At 51.4% G+C, this 22,162-nt stretch overlaps 1 protein-coding gene across 14 annotated transcripts in view; it reads right to left on the reverse strand.

Moving 5' to 3' along the window:
* PIP5K1C (phosphatidylinositol-4-phosphate 5-kinase type 1 gamma) overlaps positions 1-22,162 on the reverse strand; it is a 52,857-nt gene that overhangs the window by 6,832 nt on the left and 23,863 nt on the right. For 2 of the 14 annotated variants that reach the window (XM_040086899.2, XM_040086904.2), the window contains exons 2-17: positions 19,115-19,146; positions 16,820-16,906; positions 16,385-16,515; positions 15,678-15,795; positions 13,469-13,621; positions 10,730-11,029; positions 10,014-10,219; positions 8,838-8,921; positions 8,364-8,412; positions 7,347-7,431; positions 6,481-6,660; positions 6,310-6,339; positions 5,391-5,532; positions 5,073-5,105; positions 2,626-2,736; positions 2,238-2,370 (exon numbers count right to left, since the gene is read on the reverse strand). In XM_040086899.2, coding sequence (XP_039942833.1) covers positions 2,238-2,370; positions 2,626-2,736; positions 5,073-5,105; positions 5,391-5,532; positions 6,310-6,339; positions 6,481-6,660; positions 7,347-7,431; positions 8,364-8,412; positions 8,838-8,921; positions 10,014-10,219; positions 10,730-11,029; positions 13,469-13,621; positions 15,678-15,795; positions 16,385-16,515; positions 16,820-16,906; positions 19,115-19,146 — 1,874 coding nt within the window. The other 12 variants (XR_005704103.2, XM_040086896.2, XM_040086895.2 and 9 more) reach the window with 12 other exon arrangements.

Here is a 22,162-nt window from a genome sequence, read left to right on the forward strand (position 1 = left end):
GCCTCTCTGGCTAGATCTGGTACTTAGAATCACAAAACAGTTTGGGTTGGAAGATCACCCAGTATCCCCCCTTGCCATGGGCAGGGACACCTTCCACTATCCCAGACTGCTTCAAGCCCATCCAATCTGACCTTGGACATCTCCAGGGAGAGGGCAACCATAGGTTCTCCGCACAACCTGTGCCAGGACCTCACTGCTCTCACTTTTCCTAAGGGCTGGGTGACACTACCGCCCATCCCAGGGCAGGAGCTGTGTCACCAGTCTGCAGAAAAGCAGGACAGAGCTCATGATTCTCTCAGATCCTACAAGGTGTCCCCTGGTGTCACTTCAATAAGCTTCCCCCATTTCTGCTCGGCTGGTTTCTAATGCCCATTCAATCCAGAGCCCCAAGTGTTGAGAGAAATGGGGTGCTGGCCCCAGTGTTTCAAAGCTGCAGCTCTGCTCCCCTACATGCTGTGCTGGCATGGTCACTTACAATCCCAGAGGAACGCGAGGTAGTTCGGAGTCTGCGCTGGCGGGGAGAGTAAATCCAGTACCTCCCATCTGTGAACTGGGTGGCCCCAGGACAAGTGAGGTGAGAAAGGAAACAGAGGAAAAAAAGGAGATGTGAAAGAGAGGATGAAGGAGAAAGCAAAAAACAAGGGGTTGGGAAACTCCAGGCCTGAATGGATGAGCAGGTGGGAAAGCCGTGCAGGGGAGAGCAGCACCCATGCCCTGCCACACTCTGCACTCTTATTCCCTGGGGATGAACAGGACAATGAAGTGCTCTCCACGAGCAGACTTCCAGTGATCAGATCACAGCCCCCTGAGACTGGCCAAATCCTCCTCTGCACACACCACCCCTTCAGCCACCATTGCCCCTCAGCACTCCTGTAGGAGTGGTGCTACTCGAGTGCACGTGTGCAGTCTCACCTGAGCTCCAGCTCAAGTGGCTTTCCAAGGAGAGCGCCCATGGGAACTCAAATCAGGTTCTCCCTTCATCCCAGCAGTGACAAACACTCCACAGCACACGACACACATTTAATGCAAGACTCAGATGAAGTATGAAATGCTGATGAGCAGTCAGTCACACTCTCTATGAACATACTCTGCAGAATTTTCTCTTGGATAGAGGTGCCCCTCAAGCTGGGAGGAGTCTCTGTGCCCAGGGCCAGGGAGGAAGAGCAGCTGACCCTCACTAGAAGACACTTCCCAGGGAAGCAGGCAGCATCTGCCTGCACACAGCTGCCATCCACAGACGAGGAGGGGGCAGCGGTGTTAGAGGAGCCGTTTGCATTTTGAACAGCATGCATCCAACACCAAACAAGCTGTAAATCAGGGCTGATTCCTTCCACAGCTCCCACGAGCCTCAGGGTGACTCAGCAATGAGTGAGCAGCTCTGCAGCAGAGTCACAAGAGCCCAGGGAAAGGCCAGTGCTGCATTTTAGTTTAGCCTGAAGGAGCTCATTGCATGGGCTCAGGTCACCTCCAGCACCAGAGAACCAACAGCAACAAGTCGGAGCAGGGAGAAGCCGGGCACCTCTTTTAATGAGGGTTCCAGTGCCCAGGCACAAGAGAGAACTCAGCTCTCATGGGACAGGCACTTGGCTCTGCTCTGGGAATCCATAGGACACGTATGTGTTGCTAAAAAATCTCTTCTCTGGTCTGCAGAAGTTGTTCAGCCATTGTGGGAGCTGAGTGAGGACCAGTGCCAGGCTCCACGGCACTCTGCTGCCAACCACCAACTTACTCCCTGGCTCAGCACTAGACTCCCACTGCATCACCTAATGCAGCCTGCAGGGAAAGGAAAAGCCGGAGATCACCAGAGCCCAAGGTCACCCTCTGCAACCACCTCCCTTTGGGTCTAGGCCATGTTTGTGTCAGGAAAGCAGCCAAGATCTCTGGCTGAGGAAGGAAGAACCTCTCTGTTGCACCCACATCACCTTGGCTTGTCCCAGGAGCAAATGTGCTGGCCTAGATAAGCATTTGTGCTTGGAAATAGAGCAGCACAGCTACAGCTACATCCACAGGAGGAGTGCCACCTGTGTGAGCCCCAGTAGATGCTGTTTTGAGTTCTCCAAGTTTAATCCAGCTCCCTGCATTCAAAAACCCACCCAGCACCGAGGTCTCAAGGTGCTCCACACTAAGATGGTCCAGGGCAGCCACTGCCCAGCACCCAATTGCCTGGAACGGATACTGACAGCCTCGTCCAACCCTTCCCATCACATCCCAAGGGCCAGGTGGAGAAGGTCTCTTACAAAGTAGATGTCTGTGACTGGCACGTCGTCTTCATCTGAGGCCTGGCTGGCTGGTTCCGAGGCCTGGCTGGCCGTCTCCACCTCTACGGTGGCTGTGGATGTGACAATGGCACAGGCTGAAGAAGCTGCCTCTCTGCAGAGGGGAAAGAAATGACAGTCTGGTCACTGCAGTCAGGACAGGAGCAAGCAAAACTGATTTATTACAGAGAAGCTGAAGATGCTATGCTGTCACATCCTGAAAGGTCACATCAGGGCAGGTCAGGTCAGAACCGTGCTCACTGAACACCCATGACTCCAGCAGAGCTGGAGCCCAGCAAACCCTCCAGCACAAGCAGCTACAGCTTAAAACCCACTGTGTGGGCTCTGCACGACACTCTAAAACACTCACTCTTTGACTTCTTCTTCTTCTTCAGGAGCTAGAATCTCAACATCACACTTGGGCTCCAGCTCGACACTGATCTGCTGAACCTCCTCCTCAACCCGCACCTCCTCGTGTGACCTGGAAACCAAAGAGACAGGCCCAAAGACTCAGCTGGGCATGAGTTATGCATAGCCCTCAATTTTAGGTCAGCCTGAATCAGTCCAGAGCCAGCTAAGCCTCTTGTGCAGCTCTGCCCCAGCATGCAGCTGCTGCTGCCTCCGTGGCACTGGGCTCCCAACACACACTCAGTGCCTGATTTCAGCTCAGAGGGAGCACTCAGACCTCCCAGGATTGAGGGTTTGGATAACCAAAACTCCGTGGAGAAAGAGTCAGTCCTGGAAGATTGCAGCACTCAGGAATAACAACGTGGGAAAAAGAGAAGAGCAAAGGAGTTAAACAGCCAGTGCTGCAGGGAAGATGGGCAGCATCAGATGGAGCATGGGAGCAAAGACAACTGGCCTCCAGGGAAAACTTGTGTCCAGAGTTAGCTGGCACCAAGCCAGAGCCTCTGACCTCTTCCAAGTCTCCCACCACACCAAAGCTGCTCCAGGATTGAGATCAGATTTATCTCCACACTCTGGAACTGTTTCTGACAATCTTCACTTTAATACCTCATGCTACTGAAGTAATGACTTGTGCCAGCAGGGCTGGCTCCACTGCCCCCATGGGAAGGAGGAGCAGGAACCTCTCAAGCCAAGAGGCAGCTGTCAGAGAGCAGCTGAGCTCTGGGTTCACTGACAGCACTGCCCTGCTCTGGGCTGGCTCTGACCACAGCTGGGGCCAGTGGGCAGCACTTCTGTCCAGCTCCAAGCAAGGAACTCACTACACTCTTCCTCACAGGGCTGGACCTCAAACCAGGAGTGAATTCCCCAGCAGACCAGAATAACCAGAGGTGTGACACATTCTAGGGCAAATTGGGTGAGGTTTTTTTCCATCTCAGCTCATGAATGTAAATTCTTGCTTTAATAAATTAGTGTCTGCACTGGTTTTCACCAGGGGATCCCAGAGAGCTCCACAAGTGCACAGGCCCCAGCTCTCCCAGGAATGACACATGGAGGCACCAGGGACAAATTAGGCAAAAACCAGCAAAGGTGGCCACACCTGCAGAGGGTCAGTATAGCTCTGGCAAATCTGTGACAGACCTATTCTGACCAAGCCACTGAACCCCCTGAATGCTCCCAGGTCACTCTGATCCACCTGACCTATTTCTGGATGAGCAGTCACTTCCTACAGCAGCTCCCCCACTCCAGAGGTACTGAACTATTTTGGATGAAGTCACTGCATTTGCCACATGGGCCCCACCACTGGGGCCTGGGTTTAAGTCTCAAATTTTCAGCAATTTCTAACACTGGATTCTGCAGGATATGAGGTGCTTCACAAGTCCCTGACACCTCACACAGTGAACAGGTCCCTGCCGTCCAGGGACAGGAATTTACCAGGATTCAGCAACATACAGCATCCAGAGGTATTTTCATAAGGAAATACCACAGAAAGGGATTTTTTCACAGTGCACGTCATCCAAACTCAGCAAATCACTCAAAGCTCAGAACAAGGGCAGATGCCTGCAACATGGGGCAAACCCTCATCTTCCAAAGACCTCTCCTTCCAAGCACCAAACACTGACTGCAGGGAGAGAGGACATCAGCCTGTCAGGCTTCTCTGGCTATGGCACATCCCAGGACTGAGTCTCTGATGTCATTTCAAAGCCTACTACACCTACACAATGTCCTGGAAAGTGAGAGCAGAGCCAGCAGCATCTGCTGGCTCCTCGTGCAGATCCTGCTGACACAGGCAATGGAGTAATTTTTACTGGTGCAAAATAATTCCACAATAATGCACAATAATTTCATGATATGAGCCTCCGAAATCAGACACCCCTCTGCAGCATAGCATTTCTGTCCTACCTTGCCCTTGGCCCTGAGACACCACAGGAGGGAAAAAGCCTCACAGATTTCTGAAAACACTGGAAGCTACTTCTGTAGTTTCTGTGGGGACTGAGGGTCATCAGTGCCTCACAAAGTCAAAGCCCTTTCACTTTGCCCAGGCCACAAGCAGATGCTCAGAGGAGGAATGTTCCTGCTGTCAGGGCTCACTTACTTGCTCAAAGGGACTTAAATGACCTTCCTTGACTCTGGTGTTGGGTGGGTGGGTAAATTTGGACAACATTGTTGTCCCCTTTCCCGTCAAATAACTGTGGTATTTTCCAAGCACTAAGAGATCTGCTTTGCAAGGAAAATTCTGTGTAAGAAATGGGGATAGTCTGACTGCAGGAGCAGCTCAGCAACCATGCCAAGATCTTGGAGCTACTGAAATTCCCACTCAGCCCTCTAAGAGACTTTTGCATGGGGAGAAATGTAAGGTCTCTGTGCAGCAGAGAGAAGATGAGATAAGAAGACAGGAGACCCATTTCTCACCTGCCATCCTGCCCTGAGGAGTGTGTACGCCTCCTGTGGAAAGAAAACAGAAGAGTTTGGAGGAGCAATTTAAGCCAGAAATCCTGCACTGTCCCCAAATCTACCTCTGCATCCCATAAGGGAGATGTTCTACTTAACAACTGACACTTCTTCCAGCAATAATTAATCCCATCAAAGCTGTGTCTGCTTGCTCCCAGGAGAGATTTAATTAAAATCGGTCATTAGCATTCCAGAGTGCAGGGCAGCCTGCCGGGATCTGCGGCACGGAGAGGAACAGCAGCCACTGGCTGCCAGTGGGAGCAGGGGAAGTGTCCTCACCTGTACCTGGGCTGCTCAGAGGTCTCCGAGGGGGATCGCTCGGGAACAGAGAGAGATGTTGATGATAGTGTCGTGGCTATGGAGGCCGTGGTAGCTTCTTCAAAGGAAGGAGGAGTGCAAGGGAGCAGGTCTGGCCTGCCTGCTGGCCCAGAGCAGGGGCAGGGGAGAGGCAGGAAGAAGAGATGAGTAAGTCAAACACCAACAGTTCACCTACACCAGCCCTTTGTGAGGCTGTACCACCATGAACCTGCACACCTGCACTGGGACTGGGCACTCAAACCACAGACAGGCAGGAAGTTTAGCTGGGTCCATGAGTGTGACAGCCTCTCCCAAGGCGTCCTCTGGAGAGAGCCAGTCAGCACCCCTTCTAGCACAACAGGCAGGGAGCAGAATGCCAGTGAAGACTTCTCAGTGATGACCAAAGCTGGATTAAAGGCTTGGATCACCAGGGATAGATATCCAAATTAATTAAGAGATGAACTGAGTGTCCAGTGCTTTGCACAGGGAGCAATCCAACACCAATGGAGGACTGAAGCTTGTCCTCCAGCATTCAGCTGTAAATGCAGCCAGATGGAAGTGAAGGAAAGGCAGCACAGAACCAGCCCATTCCCGTTTTCTAATGGCAAGATCCTGCCTGTTATAACTGCCCAAACACTGTCATTGGAGTGCTGCAGTTCCCAGTCACACACAGCCCCCCCAGCCCCCATTTTGTTTAAAGGGTAGAAAATGCAACTTTCTGTTGGCTTTTGGGCTATGACTTATGGTGCCCCTTGGAAGCATCTGTCTTGCAGCAGTGATGCAGGCGACCGTTTTTACTGCAGAACCCCACAGTGCTGCAAAGAAGGGATTTGGTCTCCTTTGATGTAGAGGTGTTGCATCAAGTACCTGCTGGTGCTGCGACAAAACAATGCACTCTTACCTTCTTCCCTGTCCTGGTTAGGTTTAGCACCTGCAAAGCACAGCAAGACATGCAATGAAGAGCTATCCATGAGGAAAGATCTGCAGTCGGTGCACAGCGGGGAACTTGATGAGAACAAGGGAGGATCCTAAGGAACTGCTAGGAAAGAGAGGCTAACCACAGAGCCAATACCCTGAGTGGGGCTGTCACCTTCATCGTCGAGCGTGGGGTAACTCCTGGCCGCCCGCAGGTCGTACTGGGTGTCATCCTTCTCGGAGGCCAGCTGGCTGGCCGAGAACGCCGCCGTGGGACCCGCTGTCTTCACGGCCAGCAAGGCACTGCGCCCTTTCTTCGAGGGGGATGACTTCAGAGCTGGAGGAGGGAGGGACACAGAAGGTACCACCACCAGCTACGGTCACACCAAAGGCATTTTTCCCCTCAAAAGGAGAGGCTCTGCCCTCACACACATCCCTCCCTCCTCGACTGAACTCAGGTCAGGTGCAAGAACTGGGTGGGAGCCTGAGCAGACCAAGGCAAGCTGTGACAATCTGAGGGCTCTGCAGTTCTTACTTCTGCTCTGTATCATGGAATGTTTTGGGTTGGAAGGGACCTTAAAAACCCATCTCATTCTACCCCCTGCATGGGCAGGGACATGGGCACTAGAGCAGGTTGCTGCAAACCCTGTCCAGCCTGGCCTTGGACCCTTCCAGGGATGGGGCAGCCACAGCTGCTCTGGGCACCCTGTGCCAGGGCCTGACTACCCCTCTGATTTCCTAACTTCTGCTCTAACCCTGCCACTCAAAACCATTGCCCCTTGCCTGTCACTATCTGCCTGTATAAGAAGTCCTTCCCCCTCCTTTTTCTAAGCCCTCTTTAAGTACTGGAAGGGACTCTAAAATCTCCCAAGGGCCTTTTTCAGGCTGAACACCCTCAGCTCTCTCAGCTGTACCACAGGAAAAAACCCTGCTCAGGCTCCAGCCCAGACTCCTTGTGAAGGCTGCAACAGCAAGGCCAAGATAAAGCCTCACAGCACAGCAGCCCCTGACCTTGGTACTTACAGGAATTCTTTCGAAACACCGTGTTGGTCATGAATTTGAAGAATCTCTCTGCATAAAAGCTGGGTCTGTGTACTGACACCGTGTCCTACAACAGCAAGAAGCAATTGTTTAATTTTAAAATGATCCCTCAAGGCAGAATTTCAGTAACAACCAACAGAGTCTTCTTTATTCCAGCATTTAGCACTGACAGAGCCTTAAAATGGAAAGGCTTAACTGAAACACTCTAATTAATGCTATAAATAACCCTGAAGCATTGCCTCTGATTGCATTTGATTATATTCTTGCTGTGATTTTATAATGAATTTTGGTGATTTTATTCCTTTCTAGACTTTCTGGATTTTTTTTAAACACTGGCCTGATTGCATACATGAAATTTCTTCTGGCTTTGCTGGCTGCCATTCCAAGCACACCTGGATACCTTTGCATGTCCCACAGATATCCAAATTTAACCAAGGGTCTCCATACATTTCAATTGTTTTGTTTAAAACAGTAAAACTGAAACTCTTTCTGCTTCTGACGTTTGATTGCGCTCCTGTGACTTGGCATCTCCACATTTCCTTTGCCACTTTAAGGGAAGCCAGGAAATGCAAGGCTGAAAAAGGGTTTCCACATCCAAGGTTGTTCTTTCAGAAACAAACACCTGGCTCCTGCAGGAATGAAGCCAGCAGGGAAACATGGAAAGGGATTTGCTGGCAGAGAGCTTGCTGACGTGGAAACAGCCAGTTACCAAAGAGAACAGCACGGGGCTCCTGCCAGCCCAGGAACACACACACCTGCGTGCACGCTCCTGGTGTCACGGGAGGAGGAGAGGAAAGCTGTGAGCACAGCAGCTCAACATGTGAGGAGCTGGACTGAGCAAGGACCCTGGCTGGGAACAAGTGGCACCACCCTGCTGTGAAGGAATGAGAGACAAGAACTGCTCCTTTCAGCTGCAGCTGTGCCAGGTCAGGCTCTATAAATAGCCACCAGGTAATCCTGCTAGGCTTGGACAACTCCTGCCTCTGCACAGGCACTCACCCCATCATGGACAAGGGCCTTCCAGGTGTGTTCTAACTTCTTGATGAACCTAATTCCAAGGAGAAATGGAGAGAAAAATAAAGATAAAGATTCAGGCATGCAACTCTGTAGCAAGCCCCCTTTCATACCAGATCCCTGAGCTGCCAATGTCACCAGGTCTGAGCTTTCTGCAGCATCTCCCCAGCCAGGTCAGGACTGCCTGGCAACACCACAGGGAAGGAGCAGCTGGGCTGGAAGAGGTGCACCTTCACCCCTGGAGAAATGCTTCCCACACTGAGGTGGGAAACTGCTTCTTTAGGAGCAGCTCATCATCCTGGACAAAGGGCTGTGTGTCCTCAGCTGTTCTAAGGACATGATGGAAGCAGCCATATCTCCTCATCCTCACAGTCTCCAGGAGAGGACATTCTCCCTGCTTTCGTTTGGTACTAGAAGAGATGCTATCAGCTAGAAAAGACACGCTGCCAGGTTACCTACCTGTATGATTGCAGGATATCTATGATGCCTACGTGCAGCAGGAGACGCTCTCCTTTGCCGTTCACTGCGGGGATCCCTCCCATCCTGCAGGTAAAGCAGAACTTCAGCAGGTGCAGCTTCAGCCAGAGCTCCTGTAACACCCAAGCTCTGGGGAAGGGCAACAGCAGCCACGCCAAGGGGCTCTGGTGTGGTGCCAGACACATTCTAAAATCAGTATAGTCACTTTGTGCACAGCCATGGGAGTCACCTGGCCTGACCCTAGGTGTCCCAGGGTCACTGCCTGCATGGCCAATCACCACTACAGTGACAGAATCTGCATATGTGGCACAGCTCTGCCTGGGCCAGAAAGCACGGTGGAGTTTTTTCCTGCCTGCTTCTGGGAATCAGGTTGTTTATTGGGTCAGTGAGGGCTGTCTGCCCTTAGGGCAGTAAATCCTTAAGGACAGCGTATTCCCAGTCCTGTCCACACTAACACCACCCTACCAAAGGTGCAGCAGCCATCGGCACCAGCACACAACCAAAGCACAGGAGCACCAGACACCCCTTCAAGCAGCCACTGCAATTATTGATGCTGCCTGAAGGACTGGAAACACCATGGTATTATCTGAGCTCTCAGCACTGACCCTCCATCAAACCTCCAGCAGCTGGTTTCAGATAGCAGCAAGCAGCAAACTCCACCATTCCCTGGCCCAAGAGCCAGGCAGAACCCCAGATCAAGCACAGCACAGGCTTGGGGCAACCCTCAGCCTCCAGCTCCAGCAGTGACTCCAGCACTTGGCTACACTGCTGTCTGCTAACCCCACTGGGATGGCCTGAGGGAACTGCCAGGGATTCCAAAGATGGAAGCTCCTAGGGACAGGCTGATCCCTACTTCTGCTCCAGTATCTGGGTGCTGAGCTAGAGTTTCCTCCCCAGGGCATGGGTGGATGTTTAGAGGCTATTACACAAGCTGACAACCTACAGCCTGGCCTAAGAAGAGAGACTGCTGTGAGGCCAGAGCCTTACAGAACTACTTCCCACCCTGCCATCCCTCTTCCCCACCACAACAGCAGCACTACCAAAACCCCAGGAGAGCTGCTGCCTTGAATGGTTCCTGTGGGCCTCACTAGGGATTTCCCACTCCAGCCTGCACCTCTGCCCCTCCCAGCAGCACAAGCAAGCCCAGGTTTCACCTACGTGTCGTCAGTGTCGATGGCCTCCCCCCGGGCAGCCCCTCCCTGGATGGACTCCATGGCTGTGGAGTACAGGGCCTTCTGCCCCACGGGACGCTTCTCATCCGACGTGCTGTGGGCTCCCTCTGACAGCTGCTCCCGCTCGTGCTGGTCTATGTTATGAACTCCAAGCAGGAGGCTGTAGTCCATGATTTTAAAACTTTCCAATACCTACAGGTTAGTATTGAGTTCAAGAACAAAGACAAAATATCAAGCCAGCAGCAGACATACAGAAGCATGGAATCAAAGCAATCAAAGCATCCCATCCACATCCCCACTAACATCTCCTTTGACAGAGCCTGAAAGTTTCTGAACCAACAGTCAGCTCTGGGTTTGACTGCACAGAGTTTGACCATCCCACAATCATGCCAAAAGCCTGAAGGCTTGCAAACAACACCATTGTATCTGCTGCACAGCGATTGGGAAAATGCTCCAGCAGAGCAGCTACAAGTGGAGCAGGCTGCCAAAGTGTGATGCACCAGGCAAAGGAGCACAGCCTCAGTCCTCAGAGGTTGCCATGAGATCCAACTCTACTGCTTGGCTTTCAAGGAAAAGGGCAGGAGAAAGGATTGATCCTACTCTGGGATCAGCAGATTAGCAAGGTTCTCAATCAATTACTCTTCCTCATGCTTGAGAGCCACAGAGTTTCCTTATCCTGTCCCTGAGCTGCCCCCTTCTTACCAGACAGTCTCGCTGCAACGTCTTCACCAAAGCACTGAAGGTGTCTGCATCCAACATCAGGCCCTCAGGCATGTCTTGGATGAAGTCCAGATCCTTGTACGTGGGGCTGGACTTTTCTTTTTCCTTCTTGGATGCCCGGCGTTTGTAGGTTGAACCTTTGAGGTCAAACTTCAGGTGCATTTTCACCACTCGAGGCAGGATGTTGTTCATTACGACCACGCGGATGTTTTTGCCCCCGGACTGCACACAGTACAGTCCATAAAACTTGGGCAGCAGCGTCCGGGGGTTTTGGTTCAGATTCTGTAGCAAGGGTGGAAAAAAGCATGGGGAAAGGTCACTTGAGCAGAAAATTCCGGCTGTGTTCACCATAAAGCACGTCAACAGTTGGATTAGGGATTCTTTGCTGAGAGGTTTTCTGAACCTAACAGGAGCTCAGTGTACACATTTGACAAAGTCCTGCATTTCAGTGGCTTTAGGACCTGAAAACACAAGGACTGAGATGTTCCCCACTCTCTGGGCAAATAACCAAGTCCGGAAATCCCCTGCTTTCCCCAAGTACAGCAGCTAAAAAAAGGAAACCAAACTGGGAGAGAAATAAACACAATAAGTGGGAACTTCAAGCTTAAAAATAACAGCTCTCTTTATCTCTCCACAAGTGTCAGAATCAAGAGCCATTCTCTGGCCCAGAATAAACCAGGGACAGGGTTATTTTTTAAACAAAACAACATAAATGTTCTCCTCCTGTTGCAGAGTTGCTTTATGAAGCAGTCAACCAGAGAGCACGGATATCCTGTTCTGCTGTCATCTCCTTTTTTTAGGCAGCAGAATAATTAGGAATGACATGACAGGCAGGATTTGCTTGTTCAGCTTTGGGTATGTTTGGGAAGGAAACAGAACTTCTCTGCACGCTGTGGCAGGAAGGACAGGCCTGACAGGTTCTGACAGACAGCAGAAATGTGACTGCATTAAAATTTCGTTCCCCTCAGCTCACCCACCTGGGCACAGCAGTGAGCCCCTCTTGGAGAGTGCCAAAAGTAATAGAGGCAGGTGAATGGAAACAGCTTTAAAGTAACTCAGGATGAAACCACCCTGCTTCCTTTGATATGGGTGGTTTCCCAGGAGCAGCAGAACTCTGCATCAGACAGGTAAATTCAGTTTAATTCACTGACTGATGATGGCAGGATTAACAGTGCAACTCCATTCCCACTCAAAACCTCACACCTGATTTACTACACGCATTAGGCAACAGGCAGTGCTTTCCAAGAAAATTCATCCTGTCCAGGAATGTGTGTCACCTGCAAAAGCAAGTGATTCACAGACTCTCAGGATGGTTTGGATTGGAAGGGACTGTAAAAACCATTTTGTTTCACCCCCTGCCATGGGCAGGGACACCTTCCACTGTCCCAGGTTGCTCCAAGCCCCATCCAACCTGGCCTGGAACATTCCCAGGGATGAGGCAGCCACAGAGCTGCTCTGAGCAACCTGTGCTCCATTTTCATAGGGAAGAATTTCTTCCCGGCTTGGCTTGGCTGCCGGTAACACACAGACATCCCATAACCTGCCTCTCTTGGGTAAATTTTCCCCAGTAAATATTGAGCAATGTAAGGATTTTCACAGAACCAGTGTAGGATCACATAAACCCACTGCAGCAGGCACAGATGGGGCAGCAGCGTTGCTTCTCACCATCTTCTCCTTGGCATCTTCACAGCAAACAAATCCCTGGTCACTGTAACTGAATGTCAGGAGTCCTCATCCACAAAGCTGGAGCCTCCAGCGCAGTTGTGCAGGGAGACCAGCCCCTAGTTTTTACACCAAAACAGAAGGTTTGGGTCCAATTTACTTGACCCAATGCAGGTCTCTGGATCTCCATATCCTGCCTTGCCAGACTAATGTGCAAAGCTGGCTGGTACCATGGGGGCCTCCAGCTTGGGATTGCAGCCAGGGGGAGGCAGGACAATCCTCGGAGTAACAGTCAAACAGCAGGAATGGGAGACATTCAGGGACAGCAGTGCTTTACCCACAAAACCGCAGTGGTTGTGATATTGCCTAGAGAAAAGGAGGCTCAAGGGGGACCTTTTGCCCTCCCCAAGTCCCTGCCAGGAATCCCCTCTCAAGGAGCAAGGGACAGAATGAGAGGAAATAGCCTCAAGTTGTACCAGGGGAAGTTTAGGTTGGTATTAGGGGAAATTTCTTCATGGAAAGGGTTGTAAAGGATTAGAACAAGCTGCTCAGGGCAGTGGTGGAGTCACCATTCCCGGAAGCATTCGAATAATGTGTGGCTGTGGCATTTGAGGACAAGGTTTAGTGGTGAACATAGTGATGGTGCTGAGCTGAAGGTCGGACCTAATGATCTTGGTGGTCTTTTCCAACATTAAGAGTTTTACTATTCTATGACTGCAATCAGCAGCCGTCCCCAAATGCAGGCTCAGGCAAATGCACGCTGCCAAGTGAAGAGGAATGAACTAGCTCTGGGAAAAGGACACTCAAAAACACACATCTGGGCAGCCATTCTGAGGCCAAAACATGCCTCCAGACTATGGCACAATCCTATGCCTCATGTGTACCCACAGAGTTTGCAAATAATCAGTAGAATTTGTGCTTCTGGGACTAATTCATGACATGCTGTTAACGCTGTCCCTGGCATGGGGGCAGCCCACAAGACAGCCAGGTGGAGGACATGCCCTGTGAGATGCTCTGCCATGACAAAGAGCTGGGTCTGAGCTCCTGGCTGATACACACCATGTAGTATCCAGGAAGGAGCTTCTGCAGGAATTCAGCTTCCTTGTGCATCACAGTTTTTATGATGAATTCATCGTCGCTGGTGACATAGAAGAGGGAGCCGCTGGCCCCAGGGTTGGACAGCTCGATCAGAGGCTCGTTACATAACGAATACTGGTGAGAAAAAGAAAAGAAGGTGATGTTTTATCCCCCATTTATTGCAGATTTGAGTTCTATGGCCTCAAGGAGTTCCCCCTAGTGTCACCTCCCTGGGAGATTAAGGGGTAGCAAAGCTCAGGTAAGAACTATTTTCATTATAGGTCAGGTCTGAGCAGCCAGACTGATGGACAATTTATAATTAGAGGCTAAAATTACAGTTCAGGGCATCCCAACTGCTCAGTATCCAACTAATCATCTGCTTTCAGGAACATCCAGCCTTCGTAATGACATCTTATCTGTTCCCATTGTGCCTGCACGCACGTATCGCACTCAGGCTCTTTGAGCGCAGCCCAGCACACGCTGATGGACACTGAGGATTTCAGGAGACACCACAGCCTGCTCAGGGAACCACATATCACCGTGCTGGAGGGAACACAATGCACTGGCTGTTCTCAGCAGCCTCCCCTGCCTTGTGCTCCCCTGTTCCCTGCAAAAGCCAGTGCCTGATTCACAGAATCCGAGGTTTGGGCTGGAAATGACCTTAAAGCTCATCTCATTCTGTACATGGGCAGGGACACCTTCCACTAGACTAGGCTGCTCCAAGCTCCATTCAACTTGGCTGTATTTTTACAGTCACACTTCATTCCATCAATCCTGCTGAAAACATGTGACAAGTCTTATCCCAGGTGTGCAGTCAAAAGGGATGAGCCCTGCTCAAGCACAGCAAAGAGTTCTGCCCTGGGGCCTGAACGGGGAGAACATGTCTGATCATCAGGATGCCAACAGCAGGTCCTCAAATAAGGACCTGCCCAGCAGCAGAGGAAAAAAAAACCAACCAAAAACCGAAGAAAGCAAAGCAGGCAGATGCACTTTTTAGCTCCGTGCCCACCCAGGTACTGCAGGGGTCAGGGGGGTTCAGGGCAGGATCACAGAACTGCCCAGTGAGAGGAGAGATGGGGAGAGTGAGGTGGGGCATGGGAGGGAGGTGATCAGAACAATAAACTAAATGCTCATCATTATGTAATGAAAACAGCTTTCAGCTCTGTGCAGATTAACAACCCCAGACTTGATCAACTTAATCATCTCATGCATAATTAAAGGCATTTGCTGCTGTGGTAGGCAAGAGACAATCAGGAGAAGCAGAAACAACATATCAGAGCCATTACCTTTGCAACTGAGGCAAACTCCTTGCCTGTCCTCAGTTCTGAACACTCATCCATCAGGCAGCATTGCCTTGGTGGCACAGGAGGGGATCATTGTTACCCTCCCACCAGGTACTGGCACAGGTTTGTTTCACTGGCAGGTGTTCAGCTGCAATCACCCCCATCTACAGGTGAAGTCGCACAAAAAGGGCTGTTCCAAAAGGGGAGGGTGTGCACTCATGGATGTGTTTCCTTCCCCAGTTCACATAGAACAGGATGTCACATAAAGGCAAGGACCCAAATTCAACCACAGTGCACTTTAAGCCCCAACAGCTTGTACTCCAAGGTATTTGAAAACCTGCCTTTCCAGCTCTGAGGAGCTTTTGAAGCACAAGAACAAGCTGTGGTTTATTCAGTCTTTTTAAGATGATTAAAATAACTACACTCACATAGCTCTCCAGTGAGTACACAAGAAAAAATTCCCATCTTTGTCCTTAGAGCCGCAGGGGACATCACAGGGTCGCACCCAGAAGAACACAACTCCTTTGGCTTGTAAACACAGCAAGTTGTTACTACAAGGACCAGAGAGGGAAGCCCATTGCAGGGCTTACACAGCTCCCACTGTGTGCAGGTCATGGCCCCCCTCCAGTACAGGCAGGCAGCTGCCGTTCTGCAAACTCACACTTGGAATCATGGAATGTTCTGGGTTGGAATGGATCTTAAAGCCCATCTCATTCCACCCCCTGCCATGGGCAGGGACACCTTCCACTACACCAGGCTGCCCAAGCCCCGTCCAACCTGTCTTGGAACACTCCCAGGGATGGGGCAGACAGAGCTTCTCTGGGCAGCTTGTGCCAGGGCCTGCCCACCCTCCTGGTAAAGGGAAATAAAGGAGGAAAAGATGGAGAAATCTGAAAATATATCCATACCAAATAATCATCTGGACGAATCCCAAAGAGCTCTCGGAAGTACCGGAAAGCCACTGGGGCATAGGTCTTGAACCTGAAGTCAGCGTAGTGGTGAGCCGGGGTGAGGTTACTGCCCTCGCTGCACAGAACAACACATGGGCAGGGCCTGTTAGCATTCACCAGACATGGACAGTCACACCAAAGCTACTGGGTACTTCAGATGCACTGAGCCTTGCAAAAAGACATCTTGGGAACAACAACCTTCACCTTTCTTCTGCGGTAGGTAAAAGGTTTCAAACTATCTGCCGAAATCTATTTCCAGAGATTAAAGGAACAACCACTTGCCAAGCAGAATATATTTACACAGAGAACGTAACTTTTATGAGCTTTGTTTATTCACAGTTAGAGAGCTCCCAGAAGGAGTTTCTACCATCTAAAACATGGTATGATTTTGTGGAAGAAATTCTAGATGGACAGCTAGAAAGACAAGCATGTAGGAAGGGTAACAAACTGGAGTGTACAGTACTGCATCTTGCACTGTGCCTCCCTGCAGGCTAATGCACTGCAGATTCCAACACTTCCCACTGTTCTGTTTGTATATCACAGAGCAGATTTAAAACATTCAGAGCATGCAACGCTGATCTAAAGACAGATGGAAGCTCTCTTGAAAAGTCACTGAGAGGAAAAGAAATAATTCATGCATTCATTCTTTTCCCCTTCTCCCTTACCTTGGGAAAAAAATGCTCTCCACCACGTAGAAGTCCTGCATCAGGACATCTCTTTCTGGCTTGGAGCTCAGATTGCCCACAGTATATCCAATCCCCAGCTGGATGGCCCCCTTCAGAGTGGATGAGGTGGTCTGGCAAAAGGAAAAGAGCAGTCAGTGAGCAACTGACAGCAGATATATCACAATAACATCCCCTGCAATACAACACAGTCATGTCTGGGACTTTTGTGGGCTCATCTCAGGCACCATGCACTGCTAACCAAGTTTACCCAGGTGCTGAAAGGTTGAATTAAAGCTTCAGATTTGCTGTTTGCAGGATTGCGCTGTCCAAGAGTGCTACATAAAAATCTCGACCAGATTAATAACTACTGAGCTGTATCTTCTCTGAGCCCATCACCCACACTTGGGTGCCACCCACCACTCCCCAAACTCAAACCTTTTTGTAGGTGGTTTCCCCAGAAGCATCCACGCCTCGATGGCCAATCTTCTTTCCTTGGCCTGGCTGTCCTGGCAGTGATGGGCCCTGCAAGGAGAGCACAAGGACAGTCAGGGCACAGGCTGAGCTGCCATCGGAGCAGCACAGCCACTCTCTCACACTGTACTGCACACAGGGATCGTGGTACTGCTGGAGAAAACCCTGCAGAGCTCCAACAGGTGAAATGGAAGCTCTTTGAATTATACTTCCACCCCTCAAGATGAGTTAGAATAGCAACACTCCACCTGACACCCCCACTGCTCACTGGCAGAGCCCTCAGCAAGGATGTCGAGCTTGGAAAAGATCCAGCTGCCAAGATTCCCCTGGTGCTTGACTGCAGTTTCCCATTGATTTAAACCAGTGATGTATTAAATCAAACAGCCACAGAGATTTATTCTTAAAATCTCATGCCCTCAGGTGTCACACTGACACCTTGGGTTTTGCTGGAGAGATCAGGGCCAGCTGATGGGGACAGCCCAGCCCTACTCTCATTGAGATAATCTATTTAAGCAAGATCTCATCTGTTTACAATTCCAAGGCTGAGCCCACACAGGGTGAGCCACAGGAATGCCTGTTCCATTTTGAAGTTGTTTTTTTTTCTCTTCCACTTGCAAGTTTTGAAGTTTACAGAAATGCTATAACTGCCAGAACTTCAGGGTGACAACAAACCTGCTCCTGCCCCCTTCTCTCCTACCTCTGAGTCTGCCCAGGCCTTTCTTTGCCAGCCCAGGAGGTAGCAGACTGCTCCTTTAACAGCATGATGTAACCAGGTGTTGAGAAGTTCCCTGCAGCTCCTTTTGCAGCCCTAGGGACTCTGTACTCCACCACCGATCAACACTGCACCCACAGCCAAGCTCTCTGCCAGCTGATCCCCATGGATCCTGGAGCCCACCAGCCAGCCAGGAATGCTGGTGAGAGACCAGCACCATTTCAGGGTTTGCTACACTGCAGAACAGCTTCGGATGTTCCTTTGAGCAGCATGCAGAGAGATCCAAGGTCACTTCCCAAGTGACACTGTTCTATCCCTGTCCCTCGAGTGCTGCACAGCCCCAGATCCAAACCAACGGCTCCGGCAGACAATGAATAATTTTGCCCAGACTATGAAGTTTTTTGTACTTTAGCTTTTGATCAAGAGCTTGCAGTTATTTCTGGTCAATCTGCTTGTACTTCTCGTACTAAGGCGTAGTCTGAGTTCTTCAAAAATCCCATTTCCCATCCTATTTTATTAGCAGGGCCAGCCTTGCTTCTGAGCACTCCTCCAGCAGCTGTGAGCAGCAGCAAAGCTCAGCCTCTCCTTCTGCTAACCCATTGGATCTGACTCCATGCAAGCCCAAGCTGTGCTGTGCTGCTTTGCCAGTGGCTCACCATCATCCTCCCAACATGATGAGCAGACACAGGCACGGGGAAGGGGCTGCACTGACAAAAGTCTCTTCCAGCCTCCTGCTCTGCCTGTGGCTGTTTCCAGGGCAAGAGAAAGTGGCCCAATTTCTGCATTGAACAATGCAAACCAACTTCCACAGAAGCTGAGCTTCCCACTACACATATTCCAGTACAAAAGAATCAAGTGGCACATTCCAGGCAATTTTATGGGAAGATTTTGCTTTTCATGAATACAAATGTCATCATCCCAGGTGAGGAATGGGAAGGGGCATATAAAAAAATTTGATCAAACAAAAATAATTTGAACATGATGCCCTAAACCATGAGTGTGCGTTTCAGGGAACAGCTTTCAGGCACAGAGCCTCCTACTAGATTCCCTGCTGCCAACTGTGGAGAGTTTTGCTCCAGAAGGTAACAATGACTCAGAACCTGTGACCTGGAGTATCTACATGAGAAGATGAGTCCCTGGAGATGTTCCCCTGTTTTAGGGCTTCACAAATCACAGCCTCCCTGACTTGTTCCCACCAGTGGTTAAGACCCACCAGAGAAGCCTGGAGATGCCCAGTAGATGCATTCTCCAGTTACCACCTCCAGGTGCTGGAAGAGGTGTCCACAGCCACTGATGGAGAGGCACCATGGATCACACACCCAAAGCAGCCACATGATGGGCACAATCCCTCCACAACCCTTCTGTAGCTGCAGTGATGCCAATGAAGGGACCCCACAGACCTGCCACTCATTTTATTTCTCCCAAGTAATCTCATAAATATTTTGAAATGCAGTTTGGTTCAAAAAAAGCAGGTGGAAGAGTTTCCTAGAGCTCTGTGTTCTCATCTCTCAACACAGGATTGTCAAACCCAGCTTTACCCATCTCACCTCAGTGATGGCAGTCTTCTTCAGGCCCAGACCTGCAGACAAAAGGGAAGAGCATCAGGAAAAGTAAGGACATCAAATAAAAACCCCCAACCCAACCACCAAAACCGAGAACACAGCTCAATGCTGTACTTTTCAAGTACAGCAGCCAGCCTCAAGAGCAGCTGGTTTTATTCAGTTTTCAGCTTCACTAGAGCAGGAATCTGATGGTACAGGTGTCACCCGAACGATTTCCTATTCAGAAGCACAAAAATGCACATTTTTTTTCCCAGGAATAGTATTTCCTAAAGGCTTCAGCAGAGAGGTCTTGCAAATCCCTGCTGCCCCATTAAGCAGTGGGTCCACATTATACTGAAGCCTGGAGAGACACTCCTGAAGCTGTTTTCTAGCCACTCAGAAGGCACTTGAAAAACTACATTGATAACTGAATATATTTATAGAATCCAGTGTCCAAATATATCACACAAATGAACGCATCATTTATCTTTATTGCTGCCTCAGGAGAAGCCACTGCTGCTCCATTACAGCCAGCGCTGGAAATCAGGCTTTGCCTCATGCTTTTAGGTTCATAATCAGAGCTGGAAACATAGGCCCAAACCCTCTGACATGAGGCCATCTCCCATTTCCTAGCCTGAGTTTGTTTTTCTGAGTTTTCCCAAACCTAAGTTTGCAAGAAGCCCCTTAATTTCAGACAGCAGGAAGCACAGGCTCCTGTGTGGAACGTGGGACCATGAGATCCAGCCCAGCTGGCTCCCAAGAGCTACCAGGGAGGATCAAGAGCTGCTGGAGAGGAGCTCCCCATGCCAGCCCAGCACCTCTGTGTGCACAGGCCAGTTCTCATGGGGGAGTCTCCTGCACACAACACAAACTCAAGGGACAGGTTTAAGGCCTTACTTCCACGTGTTCCTCCAGGCACAGATCCTTATCAACACATAATCCTGCAGAAAAGGCTTAATTTTGCAGGAGACCATCGAGTGCAGTTTTGAGTTCATTTGCACTCAAATGAGGGGGTGATCTTCTCTGGGGGGAGTGGATGTCCTCTGTTCCTCCTGGCTGGAGAGCAGGAAAAGCCCCAGAGCACCCCACTCAACTTCTGCTCCAGCACCTCCCCCATTCAGCAAAGGAAGAACTTCGATGGTTTACCCATAGCACCTGTTCAACTCCTTCCAAGAGAAGCAGTGATGCTGCTCCAGGGCTTGTTTGAGAAGGAGCCTGAGCAAGAACATGGGCATCAGTATCTGAAGGGGCTCCAAGTGAGCTGGAAAGGGACTTTGGACAAGGGCCTGGAGGGACAGAACACAGGGAATGGCTTCCAACTGCCACAGGGCAGGATTAGATGGGATACTGCGAAGAAATTCTCCCCTGTGAGGATGGTGAGGCCTCAGCACAGGGTGCCCAGAGCAGCTGCGGCTGCCCCTGGATCCCTGGAAGTGTCCAAGGCCAGGCTGGACAGGGCTTGGAGTAACCTGGTGTAATGGAAGGTGTCCCTTCCACAGCAGGGGGTGGAACAAGATGAGCTTTAAGGTCCCTTCCAACCCAAAACATTCCAAGATTCCATGATAATGGGATGACAACACCACGGAAGCGTGTGACTCAGTTAAATTTTGGAAAACGTTTCAGACTCTGGGAAGCAAATAAACAACAAGCCCAACAAAAAACCCTTGCTGATCACAGGGGAGATGAAGCTGCTCTGACTCAGAAGTGCTGCAGGTGTCTCACCACCCTGATCTCCACAAACCGGGCAGTCCCTCATGGGAAACAGGTCTTGTCACATTTGTCACGTGGCCTTTTGAGCTGCCTGCAGAGCACCCCTGGGCCTTCAGCCCGGCCTGAGGGGCAGAGCCAGGGTGGCACGGGAGAGTCACTTCTTGTTATTCTCTTTTAAACAGTTCCCAACTCCTGCCTCAGGAACAGTCCCTGAAATGCCTCTGTGTCGCACAATCCCATCACAGACAGGCCCAGGAAGTGAGCAGAGCGGGAAGCTGAGGGGGACAGAGCGGGAAGCTGAGGGGGACAGAGCGGGAAGCTGAGGGGGAAGCTGAGGGGGCAGAGCGGGAAACTGAGGGGGGCAGAGCGGGAAGCTGAGGGGGGGCAGAGCGGGAAACTGAGGGGGCAGAGTGGGAAGCTGAGGGGGGCAGAGTGGGAAGCTGAGGGGGAAGCTGAGGGGGAAGCTGAGGGGGGGCAGAGCGGGAAGCTGAGGGGGCAGAGCGGGAAGCTGAGGGGGGCAGAGCGGGAAACTGAGGGGGGCAGAGTGGGAAGCTGAGGGGGGGCAGAGCGGGAAGCTGAGGGGGCAGAGCGGGAAGCTGAGGGGGAAGCTGAGGGGGCAGAGCGGGAAGCTGAGGGGGGGCAGAGCGGGAAACTGAGGGGACAGAGTGGGAAACTGAGTGGGAAGCTGAGGGGCGCAGAGCGGGAAGCTGAGGGGGGGCAGAGTGGGAAACTGAGGGGGGCAGAGCGGGAAGCTGAAGGGACAGAGTGGGAAACTGAGTAGGAAGCTGAGGGGGCAGAGTGGGAAGCTGAGGGGCACAGAGTGGGAAGCTGAGGGGGCAGAGTGGGAAGCTGAGGGGCACAGAGTGGGAAGCTGAGGGGCGCAGAGCGGGAAGCTGAGGGGCGCAGAGCGGGAAGCTGAGGGGTGCAGAGTGGGAAGCTGAGGGGGGCAGAGTGGGAAGCTGAGGGGCGCAGAGCGGGAAGCTGAGGGGCGCAGAGCGGGAAGCTGAGAGGGGCAGAGCGGGAAGCTGAGAGGGGCAGAGCGGGAAGCTGAGGGGGGCAGAGCGGGAAGCTGAGGGGGGGCAGAGCGGGAAGCTGAGGGGGGGCAGAGCGGGAAGCTGAGGGGCACAGAGTGGGAAGCTGAGGGGCGCAGAGCAGGAAGCTGAGGGGGCAGAGTGGGAAGCTGAGGGGGCAGAGTGGGAAGCTGAGGGGCGCAGAGCGGGAAGCTGAGGGGCGCAGAGCGGGAAGCTGAGAGGGGCAGAGCGGGAAGCTGAGAGGGGCAGAGCGGGAAGCTGAGGGGGGCAGAGTGGGAAGCTGAGGGGGGGCAGAGCGGGAAGCTGAGGGGGG

This window comes from Hirundo rustica, chromosome 26 (assembly GCF_015227805.2).
Source record: "Hirundo rustica isolate bHirRus1 chromosome 26, bHirRus1.pri.v3, whole genome shotgun sequence".
NCBI lineage: Eukaryota > Metazoa > Chordata > Aves > Passeriformes > Hirundinidae > Hirundo > Hirundo rustica.